The sequence below is a fragment of the Papilio machaon genome, chromosome 20 (genome assembly GCF_912999745.1).
Source record: "Papilio machaon chromosome 20, ilPapMach1.1, whole genome shotgun sequence".
NCBI lineage: Eukaryota > Metazoa > Arthropoda > Insecta > Lepidoptera > Papilionidae > Papilio > Papilio machaon.
Window position 1 is genome coordinate 1,999,918 of NC_060005.1, and position 20,317 is coordinate 2,020,234.

Here is a 20,317-nt window from a genome sequence, read left to right on the forward strand (position 1 = left end):
AAGCTTTATGATAAAAGATTATTCGTAGATACACTTCGTAGATATTCATTTTCGTAGACACTTCGTAGACGTATTCAATGAATTTATTCTTTTAGAGATACAAGACTTATCGCAATCACACAATTGAACTCATATAAAGTGCTGACTCAAAATATTTTTTGAACGAATTTTTCAGCATTCCTAATCCTATTTAGGCTTACTTTAAAGGGATATCTTTTAAATTATTCAAACTTTCGTAAGACATTATCATTAACTAAAATAGGAAATGGCTAAAGCACTGATGTATATAAGTCCGGTGTCGGCACCAGGGAGCGACGGGCCGCGTTCGCGAAATAATACCAGTCCCACTCACCCTGAGGGCCCCCGATGGGCTCGAAACTAGTCGGTGCCGACACCGGATATATATACGTGAGCGTTCTAGCCGTTTTCTATTTTAGTTAGGGATTTCTTTTGATAAGGTAAAGTAATGTTTATGCTTGTAAAAAACGTATTAACATTTAGTAAGGAATTTGATAAACTTTTCTAATTCAAGTATCTATAGTTAGTCAGTTAGTCCGTCAGTATGATTACGTAATTCGGTATACGCCGGACTGACGACACAGACGGGACTGAACTAATCGACTTTACTACTATTGGATTATGTGACGTCACAAGAGATGGCGAACAGGTGCCCCTCAATACTCGTTATCTCGTTCACAAAGATGTCTGTTATTTGATATTCCTACAGATATCTGATCCCGGATTTAAATGTGAAGGAAGATTTTACTAAATCACCAGTTGGTACTAAGTTTTTGTAGTACGAATTTATAAGAAGAGGTTTGTAAGTAAGAATTCACTACCAAAATATACATTTGTTACGATTTTTTAAAGATTATTATTATTTTATTATTATTATTATTCCACATATTTATTTCTTGTTTAATTTTATATATTTTTCTTAATAAAATCTTAAACAATATTAAAAAAAAATATAAAAAATCTGGATACGTCGGCAGCGGAGCCTTGGGCCCAAGCTACCGGCAGTTAGGCCTCCAGAGACAGAAACCTCCTCACAATGCGTGCCGTGCTCAGGAGTACCGCCTTCTGTGCCTGGCCCTTCACCCACTTACCGAGCGAGAGCCTCTCTAGGTGGTGATCGAGGCTCTTCGCGATTAATCCATTCACGGACAACACTATCGGTACGATAATTGTTGACTCCATATGCCACATGGCTGTAATCTCGTGCGCGAGATCCAAATATTTTGACATCTTGTCTGTCTCTGCCTTCACGAGATTACAGTCATGGGGAATACTTACGTCAACAATTATCGTACGTCTCGCAGATCGATCTATTATCACGATATCAGGCTTATTGGCTACAATAGTCCTGTCCGTGATAATTGATCGATCCCAGTAGAGCGTGATATGACCATCATCGAGAACTGGCTCCGGTGTGTATTTGTAGTACGGCACCTCCGAAGCGATTAAACCATACTTAAGAGCAAGTTGTTGATGGATTATTCTGGCTACTAGGTTGTGTCTGTGCAAGTACTCGGAGTTAGCAAGGCGAGAACAACCGGAAGTGACATGTCTGAGGGACTCGCCGGGGCAGTGGCACAAACGACAGACATCTAGCGTGCCGTCCCTCATAATGTACTTCCGGTAGTTGTTCGTCTTGATAACTTCGTCCATAATTGCACAGACAAAGCCCTCGGTCTCCCCAAAGAGGTTACCGAAACGTAGCCAGTTCACAGAGGCAGGCAGGTCTACATCAGGCCCATGCAGAGCCCGATAAAACCTGCCGTGTAACTCCTTGCTCTTCCATATATCTAAACGCTCGGAGGTGCTCAACACTGGGTGTTGTTCCAGTTCTCGTTATTAAGAGAGAGCGGGGTGAGCCCCTTATCTACTGACACCACATCTCGATGTATCCCCTCATCGATTTTCAGGAAATACTCCCGTAGATTGTATACCTCACGGTTATGCATGTCCTTAGCATTGAGGAGGCCTCGGCCACCACATTTCCGTGGGATATACAATCTCATAACCGACGATCGTGGGTGATGCATCCGATGTGTGGTCAGCATGCAACGGACCCTTCGATCCAAGATATCCAGCTCTGTTTGAGTCCACCTTAGTATACCAAAGGAGTAAGTTAACGAGGGCATAACCCAGCTGTTAAAAGCGCGAAACTTGTTACCACCTGATAGAAGACTATTTAGGACTTTTCTCAGGCGGCCAATGAATCATGCTTTTATCAGATGTTTTACATCCTCATCAACAATACCCAACGACTGTGATATACCAAGGTACTTGTAGGTCTCACCTTCGGAGAGGGATCTGAAGGACATTTCGGTGAGTTGTAGCCCATCAGAGCTTGCAACTCTCCCCCGCTGTACATACATGACCGCACACTTTTCGACACCAAACTCCATCCCGATGGAACTACTAAACTTTTCAGTTATTTTGAGCAGTTCCACTAGGTCGGTCTTTTTCGATGCGAAAAGCTTGAGGTCATCCATGTATAGAAGATGAGATATGACTTCACCCCCTCTACGAAGCTGAAAGCCCAACCTTGATTCGTTTAGCAATGTGCTTAAAGGATTCAAGGCCAGGCAGAACCACAGCGGACTCAAGCTGTCACCCTGGAAAATCCCCCGCTCAATCTTTATAAGTCCGTTCGAAATAGGCGCTGCACTCCCAGGTAAAGAGAGTCTAGTAACCCACTGCCGCATACATGAACTGAGGAAAGTACATAGAGTTACATCAACTTTGTATAGCTCTAGTACTCTCCTCAACCACGAGTGCGGCACCGAGTCATAGGCCTTTTTATAATCGACCCAGGCAGTGCAGAGGTTTTTCCTATTTCGACGTACCTGTTGGTTGATGGTCATATCTATGAGGAGTAGTTCCTTCGTACCACGGGACCCAGGCCTACATCCATTTTGAGTTTTATTATTATTAATTATATTAAATATTAAGTGCTTTACACGATTACGGAACATTACAGTATTTGAGAGATCGTCACATTTTTGTGCTATGAAATCTTGTTAAATAACTACAAAACTCAAGATGTATTGTAGTTGAACTACATTGTTTATTAGACAGGAGCAGAAAAAAGAGAAATCATATAGAACGGATTAAATGAAGTAGTCGAAAAGGGTTACCATTTATTATCAATCCTTTATAAATTAATCCCTTGCACAAGGCAGTATATTTTAAAACCTTTCTACCGCAGACGAGTTTTAAACGAGTTTTATTCGCAGAAGCGCGTTAAAATTTCCAAGCACTTTTATGAAATATGCCCGAAGCGTTGAAACGTATTTAAAATCTCAAAAATGGTATTAAATTACGCATCGTATAGTAAATATTTTAGGCATGTTCTCTTCAAACAATGATTTATCCTCACAAATTTAATACTAAATATAAACACCAGTTAGTATTTATTTTGAGTTAAAGTAAAAAATAGGAGTAAAACATTGTAGATATTGGTTTAAACATAGTTTGAATATCCATTTCAAAGGTTCGGGATCCAAGTGTTGAATATTATTTCAACTTTAGACGCATTTTAAATTTAGTGGCCATACGACTTACTTATGAGATAATGTTATGTTTGTACTCACCGTAGCTTGAAATGCAAGTCTCCAAGTCGTCCGTCATTGTTTTCCGGTTCAGTTGGCTTGACCTTCTCGGTAGCAGCGGCGTCGGCGAGCTCCTTGCTCAACGGGAGCGGCTCGGGCGCGGTCGGCGTCTGCGGGGACAAGCCGCCCGGGGACAACTGCAACAACATATACATGTGTCATACTTTGGTATCATATAACAAAGACTATTATACAAAAAATACAACCCTATTTCTCCACGAATAGAATATTTTTCCAGCGTTAATAGAAATGTTTCCTTTTTTGTCTTTTTTTTTAAATACTCTCCGTCGAAATAATAATGGTCTAGCTTTTAAAAATAACCTTCTGTTGCATTAAAAGCAACATTTTCTACTAAAATGTTGATAAAAAAATATGCAATGGAAACAATACTGATATTCATTGCTACACATCATTGTCATCTTGTTTTAAACAAATATTTTGAAAAACTAGACGGTTATAAAGAATACTACAAGATCAAGACTGGAAAGTTAAGTTCGCATAGACCTCGCTATAACAACCACCTAGTCCTCACCTCCTTAGTGGTCGGCAGTTGCGGTTGCGGTTGCGGCTGCGGCTGCGGTTGCGGCGGGGATGTAGCTGGCGTAGCTGCGGCGGTGGGTGAGGGCGACTTGCGCAGGTAGTGAGTTGCGGAGCCGGGCGAGCGTACGGCGGTCGCGCGCCGTGGCGGCTGGAACACCAGCGCCTTGTCCGGACCACGCTTACCACCTGGAGTAAACTTTAGTTAAGTCCGAAGCACCAGAATATGTCTACAAGTACGTGGAATTGTATAGCTTTAATACTATAATTTTACAGGTAGCAGTGAACGAGCTAGAAGCCAGTCTTTTTGATTTACTGTCTCTGCAGAATACTATTATTAGAGCTGCAATCATTTGTTTCTAGGACTACATAAGTATAAATAAATGGTCACTATACCTAGTTTGTGTGCGAGGGTGGCGCGGCGGCGGGCCACCCAGCAAGCCAGCGCAGCCAGCATGGCGGCCAGCAGCCCTGCAGCGCACACCACCACAGCCCAGAACACCGGGCTGTGCCACTCGCCCGCTGTATAAAAACAACATTCAATTTATTATCTAGATCGGAGATTCCTTAACTGTGTCATAGACCCTTTAAAAATTTAATTGTTTTAGTGAAATCCTGCTAGAACATTAGTTTTTCAGCGTGTGAAGTTCGCGCCATGGTATAGCGAGTATACCGTGTACCTTGGACCAATTTAGTCAATACCAATATAATGTAGACAAATAAAACCACGGATACTGAAAGTTTATGAGACAACGCACAAACAAATATCTGTTAGTCCGTAAACATCGTTTAACAAAATGTAGGTTAAGTTTTCTTTCGCCTTAAAACAGTAATAAAGGTAGTGTTTTGTTTTGTAACAAATCACCTCATGGGGCAATAAATTGTCCCTCAAATAACCTCGCAATAGGCCGTCAAGCTTCAATATTAGAATAGGCTTACCCTCTATCACACAGTCAATGTCACGCCCCGCCGAGATTGACAATAAATACGCTGTGACCGCAAACGCAAACACGACGTGTTTACCATGTACCTAACACGGTCAATGTAAATAAGACTACGCTCTTAGTTGTGTTCGTTATGTGCCGATTTTATGATTTTCATAGAATTTCAATAACAAAAGTAACAGTAATTTTTTACTTTATCCGTAACTGAGTAGAGAAAAAGAGAATTAACAGAGTTTTCGGAAGAAATAAACTATGTAATAATTAATGAACGCTATCGACCACAGAAATATATACCTATATAGTTTAAACTTCATTTTTCATGATTCCGTCCGCGCGGAATTAAAAAAAACATATTAAGTAGCTTAAGTGTTCTTCAAGACTGTTCTACATCTATGCCTAATGTCACCGAGATCCGTTGAGCCTTTTCTAACAACCATCCATACATCCATCCATCTGAACATTCGCATTTATAATATTAGTAAATATACGGCAGGTTTTATAAATAAATCCTAAGATATACTTGGGTTTTTTGCACCAAATATCACTCACTTTAATGTCAAATATTTTAACTTAAAGAGATATAACGAATACCCTCAAGAGACTGTAAATAAATCACTACGTCGCGTCGTCTCACTATGTGGGCTTCGTATTTTATTTAGGTAAAGATTCAATTTATCTTCGAGAACCTTCTTCACTCGTAGTCTATTTGGGAAACTTCATTTATCAATGTTCAGTATATGCTATTAATACGACCCTGGTAAAATACAACACTAATATTACCTAAGTCCGTACCCATATCACCTAAATTAAATTAAATCTACCTTACGTTACTAATTTAAAATTATTACGGAGAACGTTCAATACTTAACACAAACAATGTATACTTTATTAAAATTTCTAATTCTTAACATAGATAAAAAATAAAAAAGTCACTTTTTTTGGCACATTACGTCTATGACTTGTTAATACTTTTTCAAAGACAACGTAAAGAATGACAATATGTTTCTATACATAAATCGTTATTCGATTATTTGCTGCAAAATACTTTTATCATAAACGCTTCCAAGCTATAATTCACATATCTACAAATTCAATAAACTTTGTTGTCTGTTATAAACAATTAGTTGTCTTCGTCCGCACCGATTATAAAAAAAAACTTAATCAGTAAACCTATGTGTTCTTCCAGAAAATGCTCTACATTTATGCTAAATTTCATAGAGATCCGTTGAGCCGTTTTGTAGATACCTTCAAGCAATCTAAACATTCGCATTTATAATATTAGTAAAGTAATAGTAACATTGAACTTCGATGAACAGTATTGAGTTCATACAAGTACAGTTCGTTGACTTTGCATACATGAAAGCGTTGGTATCTACCGCGACGTCGCTACGAAAGAGTTATAAGCATAACTATTTTATACAAAAGGATGGTATTAAAGGACTGTTAGAAATAAGGTTGTCAAAGATACTGCGTAAAAGAATCGAGAAAGTTCAAGAGAGTTGTTAATTAAGCGTATATCTTAATAATACTCGAGTAACCGTTGGTTTCTGAGACCAAGTTCTGTGTATAAAATATATTGTCATCCTTGTCATTATCTTTGAAAAAACAGAGAACGTAAATAGTAGAAGACAAGAGAAGTACAAGGAGACTCTGAGTACGGGAAAAGGTAAACAATACAAGGTAGAGTAAAGTATAGTTATTACTTGCTATATAATATGTATACAATCATATCGTAGAACATTTTAAATTTTAATAAATTGCAATTAAATTTAAATTAACCTATTTATATAACTTCACCTTGATATTAACTAAACGTAATTGCGTAGTAAAGGAAAGTTAAGGATTTAATTAAAACTTAATTGATAATTCTAAATTCGTCCGAAGCGTTATATCGTTTCTATTAGTTAACATTAAAAAGAATTCGTAGAAAGCGGAGAAAAAAAATGCCTGTAAATATACTCTTATACCAAGTTAATTTAAGTAAATCAATATTATTTAATATTATAAACTAGCTTTTAAGTGCGACTCCGTCCGTGCGGAATAAAAAATAGAAAACAGGGTAAAAATTATCCTATGTCCGTTTCCTAGTTCTAAGCTACCTGCCCACAAATTTTCAGTCAAATCGATTCAGCCGTTCTTGAGTTATAAATAGTGTAACTAACACGATTTTCTTTTATATATATAGATACGTATGTGTGGATGAATGGATGGGTGGATGTTTGTTTGAAGGTACCTCCAAAATGGCTCAACGGATATGGATGGAATTTGGCATAGATGTATATCATAGTCTGGAATAACACATAGGCACTAGTTAAGTTTTGTTTTTAATTCCGAGCGAACAGAATCGCTGGCATTTAAAAAGTTATTAAAAAGTTATATATTAAATGGTGTTAATTATTCGCATACAAACTAAAAATTCAAAATAACCATTACGATGATTACGTTTTTATCAAACAACTGGGTTGTATAAAGCGATAAGTGTCAATAACGCTTTATCTCGTTTAGTTTGCCCTCGTGTCATGAAGTACGTCCTTCAATAAGACCCGGTTTACTTGACTCAATTCACCTCGAGACTGAAGATGTGCTCAAAATATCATTATTACAGAATACAAGGAGTATTTTTTTAAATAACGGCTAAGAAAGCTTTAGGTCTGTTCTGTATTATTTAAAGTTTTCTTGTCTATTAAATTGTTCAATTTATTTAGCTATGTGACGTTTTCTAGGATAAAAATTTTAAAAAGAATTTTAAACATTCAGATATTTAAACTGTCAAGAAAATTAACGTTACTTTCAGTTGTTTTTAATTTTTTTTGTATTCTTTTTCGTTGTTATTTTTATCATTAATGTATCGATCGTTTCACAAGCGATATTAAGTATCGTTTAAATATAAATTGTCCATTTTAATTTTAAACGCCTTTGATACAAACGTATTCCATTCGGTTGAGCATAAAATTTTTCAAATGGGTCAAGCTGTATATTTCGCGTTTACGTTCCGGACGAGCCCAGACTATGCTGGGTCGCTGCCAGATCCACGATATATATCGATAATAAACTGTGTTCTAACTATTGTTTTCTTCCATTATTATTTTTTTTAATCATCATCAGATTAAATGTGGTAATCATTACTTAATATTAATTAATAGAAAACAAAATTAATTGAAAACAAATATTTTACCTAAAATACAAAATACTGAAATATGATAAAACTCTAGGTTTTTATAAATAAAAAATTTAGATGTTTCAGAGATTCATTTCCCACAAACAAGCCTCGATCCGTAACCGTGCTACGACGTAGAAGCTCTACGCCCTCCACAGTACATAACGAGTAATGACGTCTAACTACGCAGCAAAGTTAACATATTGCTTCAATTTAATATAATTTTATTACGTATTCAAAAGGTTACATTTTACGTAACTCAAAAACCTTAGAAAATGTATATATTAATAATAATAAGACTGTCTATAATTGCCGCCTTAAGAGTCGTTTTGTAGTTACACGGTCCATTAGATCCGATTTTCCTTACAAAGGGACAACCTTATACATAATTTTAATACAAGTTTCATCTCAGATGTATTAAGTTACTAAGCAAAACTTTAATTCTGCATTGAAATCTTTTTTATAATATAGAATTATCAAACTCGAAATCTGAAAGAAAGATTCATATCCAAGTACCTTTAAGAAAAGTCTTATTACTTAGTATATTATAATATAAATATATATTCTTATGAATTTTGTAAGTTGTAAGCATTGTAAAAGGTTTTATAAAAAAATGTTTGAGCGTGTATTTTTTTTTTTAACGAAACTTAAACTTTTTTATGAAACCTTATTCATAATGAAATATTTAAGGTCAAACGAAGTCAGAGGATACTGAAATGAAATAAATTAAATCCATGGAAATAATATTTCAGTTGACCCTTTTCATTTAACATCATTCGAAATTTAATCTATCAGATTTCTTATTAAAAAAGTTCTTATAGCGAGAGCTTTATTCAGCAAAGTCGATAAAATACTAAGCCGAAGATTCCTCTTCGATTACATCTGTGCAAACATATCTCTGTTGTTTTCTATGAGTATGAGAACGATGACAACATGTTATTATACAAGTATTTCAGGAGTGGAAACACACGGTAAGAAATATTCTCTCAATTTAAACATCATCATCACCTAGGTCTTAACACACTCAAATAGGTTCAGGGCACAAGGTATTATTAACGTTAATGTTTTGTCGTAATTTTTACAGCCAGCCTGTAGCCAACCCTACTTACATTGTTTCAATTTAAACAAATTAAAAAAAAAATCTTGTAACACACTTGTAATTCGTAACGATGCTATTGTTAAAGTTAATTTTACAATATTTTTCTTTGCTTCAATTTGAAACAGTTTTTATGATAGTAGCGTACATACACAAACAACAAACGAAGCTCGAACAACCTCGTAAAACAAACAATATTATTACCTTTAGGAACGAAACGAGTTGGATTTTGTCGACCTTGTTTATTTGATGACTTATATTTTGTTAATACATATTGTAAAAACCTTTCTTATGTATGTATGTATTAATACTAACGATTTGATTTCTTAGTATTGAAATAAAAAATCATGATAAAAGAATTGAAATAAGACTTCTTCGTATTCGTCGTCTAAAATATGATATTTTTAACTACAACAAATAACACACAGTTACGAATTACATTACGATCGATTGAGTTTTGTAATTTTAGTGATTATAAAGAATACCGTATTAAATTGAAATTCGTACTAATAGATTATTTAGTCTTTATTTAATTTCTGGGTGTGCGAATGTTTAAATAGATGGAATCCGTCCTGGATGGATGGATGGATATATGGATGTTTATTTGAAGGTATCTACAGAACGGCTCAACGGATCTCGATGAAATTTTGCATCTGGAATCATCATCATCATCTCATAATCTGGAAAAACACATAAGCTACTTAATATGTTTTTTTTTTTAATTCCGCGCATACGGAGACGCGGGCGACAGCTAGTAGCTTATATATTCAATTATCAATAACGAGTTAATTGTAATCTTATAAAACATTTGACAGTAATGTCACGCTTGTCTTTTGTTTCAACTTCAATTTACCAATAGAGAGAAAATAGACTTAAAATCGATGTTAATTTTAAAGCTACGTAGGTTCAGACTATGAAGGGCAAGGACGCCATTAAATTTTACTGCTTTTAAGATAAATATCTGAGCGCACTTTCCGAATAAATGAAGATAAGTCAGTTAAAAGCATTTAAGTAAGTTAAAAGCATTTCGTAATAGCGAAAATGGAACAAGATTTATATTTAAATGTTTTATCTATTGTGTTAGTTTTACTATTAAAATTTTAAGAGTAAAATTCCTGGACTGTATTCATAGTCAAAATTTCTAATAGCTTTTTCTAAAATCAGAAAATAAAGTAAATGGGATAATTGGCCACATATTTGGTTTCATTGAATCCATAAAAAAATTACTGTATTATTCAATAAAATAATGTTAGACACTGTTTAGTTAAACACGTGTTTTAACCCTTTGACCGTCGTTGATATTATTGACGTCAAAGCAGTAATATATTTCACCATAAATATGTATATCCACAATGCTTTCGATATGAGTTCATCATTATTTATTGGTTAAGATCACATTTCGCAAGCCTACGCATAATGTTTCAATAAACATGGTTTGTTAAAAATCCACACCGGGCGCTAGTCACGGTATAAATGGGTTGACGTATGTTTAAGTTAAAATGTATTTGAAACACTAAGTTTCTTTATGGTAATGCCCATAATTTTTAACAATTATTTTTCTATCATAACTTAATAAAATTAGCTATATTGGTAAATGGACCAGAAGCTTGTAAATAATTTGAAGCTGAGAAAAAGTTATCAAACCTCAAACATACCCCTTTACCATTTTTTGTCGTCCTTACAAATTATCATACTAATATAATCGTTCATTGAATTAATTCAATCATATATAATTAATATATATTTCAGTATAGTTTGTTTATAAAGAGCAGAAACTGTATTGAGTTAGGAAATAGCCAATTATTTGATGAGAGAATTGAATCAGTGGGAGTTACGTAGGACGCTTTAATTATGTTCAGAGCTGGGTAGTGTTGAAGCCGAGAGCAGTTAATATTTAAAGCGGAAATCATTAGCGAAGTCTGGTGCCTTCTAGAGGTAAGAGGAATGAAACAATAGCATTTTTACTACGCCACGTATACCAGCATATACGAGTAAGTCGTATAAACTTTACGGTCCTAACAAAACCTTTAGTATTGGTTTAACCTCTATACTCCCTAACAATAGTTTAGTTACCAATTAATTAGAAAGTCTAGATGAAAGCGTTTTTATTGTTGATTTCAGTTCATTTCAGACAGTCAGATTGCCTTAAACTACAAGACACTGTTGATTTATGGTTGCTTTTTGAGACCAAAATCTCTGTATAAAACATGTCAATGTCTGTAATGACAGGGATGACGATATATTTATACGGGGATATTGGTTTCCGTAACGAACGATTAGTAATAATAAATTATTCAATATTATGGCGTAAAACTATTTCTAGTTTTGTGTCTATTCACCTGTAACTTCTATTTACCCTATTTTAGGGTACTGATATTCTAGCAAGTCAAGTTGACTTATATATATAAAATATCGTAGCGACATTTTCTATCATATATTTTTCAAACAATGTACGTCGTAATACAAAAGCTAAAGTTATCCGTATCACGTATTGTGTAACTGGAAGCCCGATAAGTAAGGCTTTGATATTGAACACCGACAGAGGACGGCGACAGGAATGTTTTCTATTATTGCCAACAAAATGGCTATGTCAGGTAGGTTAATTAAAATGCGTAATAAAATGTGATTCATAAATCAATAGAATGCTTATTAAACATCATTATTTTTCTTAATATAAAAAAGATGCACAATCATTTTTCTTTAAAACATCAACGATTATGAAACATTCTTAGTAACATCTTTTAAGCATTTTCTCGAACTAAGCAATGTTTTAACTATGATTGTGGATCCGAAATATAATGCAATAGTCAATTTTTCTTTTCCTATCGTCTGTATGAATTTTAAGAAGATATTTTAATAGAAAAGATTTTGATAAATCATAAAGTAACTGGTAATTATAAAAACTGGTAATTTTAACACAAAAGTAATAAAAATTGTTTTAAGTTAAACAACGTAATTGCGCATTTAACTCGTCAACTAAATAGACGAAATATGTTAAAACAAAGACAAAATAGAGTGTATAAATTAAATACTGGATTAAAATAATCAAATTCAAATTAAGAATTCGGATTCATTATGAAGAAAAAATATTCCATAAACATTATACTTACATGATTCGATTGGTGCGATGTCTGGACCATCATGCGGCATTAATATCTTCATGGTTATAGCCCCGGGCAATACGCTACTAGAAACCGACACTTTGAATAATTTTCCGACCGACTGGTATATGAAAAATCCTATTTTCTCAAATAGTCAAAGGTAATGTGAGCTGTTGTCACTACGATGGCTACTGCACTATCGATTAAGGTTTGAGATTGGAAGGTACACGCATGCGCGGTACACATATAACACGCATGCGCGGTAAACAGCCTTTTCTGAGCCTGCGTCAAGTACGGAAAGACGTCATTTGACATTTGACAGTAGACAATATTCTTATACCCAACGTCTTTTAAGACACCATAGATATTGACATACTGGTTAGATATAGAAAACCCATAGATTATGTAGCAAAGATGTTGCTTCCAAATAAAGATATTCCCTAAGTAAAGTGGTTTAAATGAAAGAAATGATTGTAACGGTTTTATTATAAATTATTTTTTTTATTGAAAATCGTAAATAAATTTACATAAAATATTAATAAATATTACATCACGTGTAGAAGGTATTTTAGATGTAAGTAGCACGGCGACTTGTGTACTCGTTTGTATGTTTGTGTGAATGTTTGTTTGTGCGTGGAGTGCGATGTTTAATATCCGGCCAGCTCGGCGAAGGTGGAGTCCATTTCGTCGGCCAAGCTCTTGTAACGATCCTTGTTGATGCCCAACTCGTCTGAAGAAATAATTACATGTTTATTAAAATTACGTTCAAATATGTTTATATTTTTTCTTATGTCGTTAAATTATGAAACTATGCTATCGATACATATTAGAAATATATACTCTAATAACTAAACTACAAATCTAAAATACATAACCTAAAAAAATAAAACATAGATTAATATTAATAAAAGTAAAAAATGCTTTAAATAAATTAGTTATAGACAAAGAAATGTAAACTTTACCATGGAAATATTCTAGAAATAATGTTATTTGAAGACATAAAATAGAATGGTATGATCTTATTACGAATTATAACCTCACTTTTTTAAAATTATCAATTACAAAATTAATGATAGTTATTAATATTTTAATTTAATAAAACATATTAAACTTCAGATATTTTTTTATTATACTTTTAATGCTAAGCTATTAATATTTTTAAAATAATCTTGTTTATAATGTATATATTAGATAAAAAATATTATATACCTTGGAAGAATTGGTCCACCACGGTAGCGGTAAGCATAAGACATGTTAATAACAAACAAAAAAAGCAAGGACTCCTATACTAAGCGATTTCTAAAGGACCGTCAGAGTATTGACCAAAAAGTCGACAAATCCCCTAAATATCAGCACAGGAGTTAATATGTTAGTGTGAGATAGAAAATTATTTGCATTATTGAAAGAGAAATTTCTACCTAAATATAAATTGGAAACTGGTTTTGATTATAAATTTACATACTTTCAGATATCGTACACAAAAATATTCAAAATAATACACAAATTTACGTATCAGTTATGTTAAATTACGGGCACGAAATTTTTAACTACGGGAAACAATTTTTCGGAAGTGCACGAAATTACGCGATATAACGTGTAACTTTCGTGGCACAGATAACATATCTGGAAGTATGCAATATCTTTGGGTAGATGTATTTTTGTATATGAGGATAACAAAAAGGTTGTAATCCTATTAAGTTAGTAACGATGTCTTAAACTAAGTGCTAAAGGGTCGTTAGTATCCTGTGAGCTCGGCGAATGTGCCGTCCAAGTCATCGCATATCGCCTTGTATTTCTCCTTTTCGTTGAACAACATGTCTGTAAAATTGCGATAAATAAATGCGAAGAGAATTAGTGCTGCGAAACTGCGAAACCCTAAATATGATAAACAAAGTTATTATGGATAGAATGACTAGGTTCTTGGATACGTTTTCAATTAGAATTTTTAAACAGAATAAATTTAAATTGTTTTTTAATTTTATTTATAATGATAATTAAAATCTCTTGAATGTCATTGATTTTAGTTCGTAAAAAAAATTAGTAAACTACAAAAAGAAAGTAAAAAAACATTTAAAAGTGTAACATCAAAAACATTCAAGATTTTTTCATTTTAAAAATAAATAAAAACAGTTAATTATTTTAATTAGATGTTAAAAAGACTTTAGCTTTTAAAAGAGTAATTTTAGAAAATTTATAAAGCATATTACGTCATCAGACGAAAAGGGTTACATGTCTTAAGGGATAAGAGATGTAACCCTTTTCAACGGATGGATCGATTTTTAGCGACGGCATACCTTCGAGCCTGTCGACTTCCTTCTGTAGCTTCTTGACGGTCTTCTCTGCGTATTCGGCGCGTGCTTCTGCTTCCTTGAGCTTCGAGGTGAGGGTCTTCAGCTGTTTCTTGAATTCTTCTACACGCTGGTTGGCCTTTTCTTCTGATACTTCCAGTGATTTAAGGGAGTTACCTACGACCTGTCGGATAGTACTCAAAGATTTGGTATAAGAAATATTTGGAAGGAATAACTATTAGTTTGCACTAAAGATCGCTGTAATGTAATTATGACTTAATTGAAAAAAGGTTACCAATACGTTAAAGAAATTATAAGAACTATTAATGTCGAGAGACTATATCGTATTTTGCATTATGACAGCTATAAAATTAGTGTTACAACTTTTATTCACAGGAATATCAACCTCAATCTAAAGTGAGCTTCATTTGTAATTTTCCTAATTTGTGGTATCAATGATAAATACTAGTTTCTCGATATAAATTTGATAAAGACCAAGTAGAGTACAAACCTTTAATTCCTCCTCAAGTTCTGAGATCTTAGCGTCACCGGACTTGACGCGGTCCTCAGCTACTTCCAGCTCGTCTTCAACGAATGCCAGCTTGCGGGACACCTTCATAAATTAAAAACAAGTTAGTCAAATTAATCTTACTGTCAATTAAGTCATCTGATTTCGCTATAGCGAAGTGACAGTTGCACATAGGCACCTGCAAAATGCCATGGTCGTAGATGCGTTGCCTTTAATGGACAGAAGAGAGGACGAAAAAGATAAGGATATATTCCTTTCATACATGTACCCTACCCCACCACATTACCTATCCTTCATCTTCTTCCCCATTTTAGAAAAGAACATAAAATGACACTGTACCAGTTAGCTATTATGTATCGAAGTATCTAACCTCGTCAGACTTGCCGTCAGCGTCCTCAGCGAGCAGACGCGCCTCCTTAAGTTGGTTTGTGAGCTGGTCCATGCGCTCCTCGTCCTGCTGCGACCTGTTCTCCAATACCTTGCACATACTGCACACACAAATTTATAAGGATAAGTACTACAGAATTAAAAAAAAACTTTGTTCTTTGGTAAATCTCATTTAGACTTAAGGCTAAATATTATTTTTAGGTTCAAATTGAAATTAGGTTGCAACTCCTGTTACAAAATAGGTAAAAATGTATAAGAGACTAAATAAGTAAAAATTGTGTTGTGCGCAGCTGTTACCGGTTGTTCTCGTCAGCAGACTGCTGTGCCTCGAGCAGCTTCTGCTGCGCGGTGCCGGAGCGCTCTTCAGATTTCTCGAGGTCCTCCTCAATCTGCTGCACCTTCCTGTTGAGCGAGGCAACCTCCGCCTCAGTGGCGGCCAGCTGCTTCTCCTTCTCCTCCAGGTCCTTATTCGCCTGCTCCAGCTTGTTCTTGTTCAGGATCAGGTCCTCCTCTACCTGGGCCAGCTTCTTCTGGAGCTCACGGACTTCCTCGTTTACCTATAGGATAATTTGTTTTTTAATTATTTGTGATAATAACAATTTCTGCGCTTACAATTTACAAAATATTTCGTACTGTTCTTTTTACTTTAACTTAGATTACACATCGTAATTTGCAAATGATAAACATAAGTTTTTAAGCTATGCTTCTCTTCGAAAATATTTTATTTACCAATAAGTAAGCTGACTTAGTAACATTACCACAGAATACTTTAAAGGTTACTTAGCAATTTTATATTTTCTCGTACTAAACAACTGCGTTAGTAACGTGAGTGTAGTAAGACTGTTGTATGGCACGTTGTGACGTCACCTTCTCTGCGCGAAGGTTGGCATCCCTGGCCTGCTGTTCGCAGGTGTCCGCCTTGTCCATGGCGTTGTCCTTCTCCAGCTTCATCGCCTGCATCTTCTTCTTGATCGCGTCCATGGTGGCGGATTTGTTTTGTCTTTACGGTCCTGATGAAATATACGCCAGCTACTGGCCTGAAAACAACACAATTACTAAACTTCAAATTGATTGAAAAATTGGCTATTCATTGGCAGGAACGTTATCAAATTAATTTCTTAACCTATGCTTCTGATCCGAGTGCAAATTTATGTTATGTCAACTTAACGAAAACATTAAAAATAACAAAATCAGTGTTTGTTGAAAGTAAACATTTCAAAACTTGTCGTAACCATCTTGGATCATAAAATTCCCAACCTAAGTACGTAAGCTACGGTTTGATTTCAAAACTAGAAAGCACCTATCTTTCTAAGTAGTTTCAAATTACATATCCAATAATTTGTTTATAACAGTTTAAAAATAATCGTTTCTAACAGAACAATTCATATTACACGCTTGGCTTCAATCCAATACAGCAAACGCAGGGCTGCATTAACTAGCGATGAGTTAATTCTCGTGGTATTAAATAGTAACCTATATAAAAGACTTTATATCTTGCGACCCGATTTACTCCCCCCTATAAAGTGAGGTTATATTTTACTCTACGATCGAAAGGTGAAGTTCATTATTTTATATTAGAAACACCTGACATATGCCACATTTTGGTTAGTATCGATCATTATTTAGTTTAATAATTATTTTTACTAAAAACTTTTTTTTATTTTTGGCAAATATTTAGAAAGCGGAACTTAAAATTGTAGGTAGAATTTATCCATTTACATCAACATTATATATACACAGCTAAACTAAATGGCTAAATTGAGTCATTGAGAGTAATAACAATGTTTTGTATTTGTGTTTTGGTAGTGGAAGCCAACGGTAAGAAAAACACTAATATATACTAAATTGGGTCGTATCATTGAACCCTTCATTTATGTTTATTGTTAAAAAAAGTCTTTCTGACTAACCACGCTTTGACTTAGCACTTTGTAAGTACTATTAGTAATTTAAGCATAAGTAAGGATATTTCCAAAAGAAATATTATTTTTCTTTGCTACGTAAAAATTTTATAGCTTACAAACAAGATATTTTTTATAATCCGGCGTATTTTAACGAGGGAGGAGCGATTGCAAAAATAAATGCCAGAAGATATGACGCGGCGGTATTTCTGGCCAGTTCTCAAACGTTGCCTATAACGTTCACAAAAATAACACACGCTCCCGCGCAAACTAACCTAACAACTGCTGCTAAACTGAAACCGATATTGTGATAAATATAATAGATGCTAGATTATTTTTCCATGTTTATTTTATTTACAAATTATATAAATTAAATTATTTTACAAATTGTATTTTCATTGATTTTACTTTGTCTTATTTTTACGTAGAAATTTTATAAATCAACAACATGCAAATAATGGTCATTTTTTCACAAAAGTACTGGCGTTTTATTGTTCTATATTTTATTATATTATATCTGTGAACTTTGTAAAATATCTTTGATTCACTTTTAATACCATAGAATTTATTGCATCACTGGATTCAATTATTCAAAATAACAAGGATCCCAACTGACAAATTTTAAAGTTAAAAAAACTTACCGGCGATTACGTATTTTTACAAATATTAAAAGTAAATTAAATTTGAATCAATCAATTTAAAACCTTAATATAGGTCATATAATAAAATTTCGATCTAAACATTATAAATGCATTTTATTAAGTGTTAGCTCTCTACTCCCGTCCCAAATTGTTAGTTCGAGATAAATGTTTGATATCCTGCCAAAATATCTCTCGCCACTATTCAATCACCTGTTGTCAAAGTTGACTACAGTAAAATGCTAATTAAATCCAGACATTTGCGCGATTCTCGGGAAAAAGTAAGATTTTCTTCAAATATTAAAACTTAAGATGGGTTAGCGTTTGTTTAACATTGTCGATTCTTTAATTCATGCAGTTTAATACCCGGTTTAAGTTGCAATCTAGCGTAATGTCTAAGCTCTTGAAGGGAGGCTACGTGTAGGTCAAATGTACACTGGAATTAACGCTCAGGATTTTATTTTATCTTCGGCCAGTGTTTTCGCGTACTAGAATTAAAAAGAACGTATCCATGACCATCAGACAAGGCATCGATTTCATGTTTGTCTGTAGTTTAAATGGCATATTTTTTATCATAATACCAATGCGCTTTCATGACGTTTTTGTGACAAGATATTTACAAAGTTATCGTTTTTTGTTAATCTAAGCAAGCATGCATACATACATATATATCTTTTAAAATTAACTTTAAAATTAAATAGCTGCAAGTTTTGATTAAGTTTCATTGTCTTTAATAATAATAATGTAACAAAAATAGACAATAAATCGATAGAAATTAATAGAAAAATGTTTCATTAACATTATGTCTGGTCTGGTGTACTACATTTTCGGAAATATAATTTGAAATAATGTTAAATCTTTAAATTCAGATCAAAGGTTACTTATAACATTATGAAAGAATTAAAAAAGTGTATTAATTTCTACGATGATGTAAGAAACATTCGAATCCGCTACGATCTATGTTTGGTATGCGTTATATTATCTGTTGCTGACGTCGGCGATGTTTTAACTGGTCCCAAAATATCGTAAAGGCGCTCATTCCATAATATATTCGCCAGCGTTCTAAATTAAATTTAGGTAATTTCTTCACGCCGTTAAATAAATACTTTTTTTTCCTTCCGACATGCCGCAAATAGGTTACATGGCAAGCGCGGGGCGTGCGGGGGCTGCGGGAAACAGCCGCGCGGGCGGGCAACACTATTTTCAGCGAGGTCGCGCGCGCGCTGAAATCCGAGTCACATCGTAGAAAAACTTAGCACCTGAACTTTTATCACTGGAATTTTCTTTAGCACTAAAATACCCACACTTTTAAGCGAGCACACCGTAAGACGCTACCAGTTTGGATACCACACGTCACAACCGAGGGTCACTTGTCGCTGAAGGGAAAAGTTGAGGTTATCCGATGCGAGTATCCAGGCTGGAGGCGGCGGGCTGCGGGACTCACCTCACGAGCTGTTCACACGGCGGAGCGACACGCACTGCGCCCTCGCGTTCTCTCCGCGCGCCGCCAGACTATTTTCGGTGCCAAAAATCCAGGACTTGGATCAGCGCGACGGGTGGCAAGAACTCCCGTTGTCACGCTCGCACCCGCGCAAGCGCAACTATTCTTGCAGCTTTCTCATGAATGATCAAGTTAGAAATCGATAGATGGATACAGACTTAAGCAAACCTCAGACGACCATTGCATTTCTAGCAAAGTATGACCTAGAGTAGAGTGGAATGTAAGCTAATTTAACGCAGCATTTTTAGCACATCATGACCTATTATGGAGTCTGAACATAACTAATTTGACGTCTCACATTGTAAGATGTTCAGTATCAATATCAACAAGCAGTTCTTTTTTAAATGAAACTTCTTTATAGACGGGGTTCTAAGGATTTTTTTTCCAACGGTTGATTCCATTTTAAGAATAGAGTAAACTTTTCAGAACAATTGGACCCGATATCACGTTGACGGAGTCATCATTGAAGACAAGCAACACCAAAAATCAAATTTGTTACTGTCTACTATTAATAGGTACTTGGTTTCATTACAAGCTGGGAATTGATCAATCAACAGTCTGCAAAATATCATCTAATCATTGTTAGCTGTTTCTAGCTTATAGTAGGGGAGCCCAAGCGGG

The 20,317-nt window shown here is 34.6% G+C and overlaps 2 protein-coding genes across 3 annotated transcripts; both read right to left on the reverse strand.

The window, feature by feature from the left end:
• Positions 1-2,225: 2,225 nt before the first annotated feature.
• On the reverse strand, positions 2,226-12,781 carry LOC106710018. The gene is made up of 6 exons (XM_045682993.1): positions 12,465-12,781; positions 4,554-4,679; positions 4,153-4,346; positions 3,603-3,757; positions 2,856-2,913; positions 2,226-2,624 (listed from the first exon to the last, which is right to left on the reverse strand). Exons 1-6 carry the CDS (start codon positions 12,514-12,516, stop codon positions 2,226-2,228), a joined length of 984 nt encoding a protein of 327 aa, XP_045538949.1. The 5' UTR covers positions 12,517-12,781.
• Positions 12,782-13,074: 293 nt separating this feature from the next.
• LOC106710053 (tropomyosin-1) lies at positions 13,075-19,734 on the reverse strand. 2 transcript variants are annotated; one of them, XR_006756429.1, is made up of 8 exons: positions 19,640-19,734; positions 16,527-16,696; positions 15,957-16,216; positions 15,643-15,760; positions 15,255-15,356; positions 14,750-14,927; positions 13,665-14,273; positions 13,158-13,185 (listed from the first exon to the last, which is right to left on the reverse strand). XR_006756429.1 is itself a non-coding variant. In XM_014502026.2 (7 exons), the coding sequence occupies exons 2-7, from the start codon at positions 16,638-16,640 to the stop codon at positions 13,103-13,105; spliced, it is 855 nt and encodes a 284-aa protein (XP_014357512.1). In that variant the 5' UTR covers positions 16,641-16,696; positions 19,640-19,734; the 3' UTR covers positions 13,075-13,102. The 2 variants fall into 2 exon arrangements, 1 of the variants encoding a protein (XP_014357512.1); XM_014502026.2 differs by lacking the exon at positions 13,665-14,273 and having other exon boundaries at positions 13,075-13,185.
• Positions 19,735-20,317: the final 583 nt, after the last annotated feature.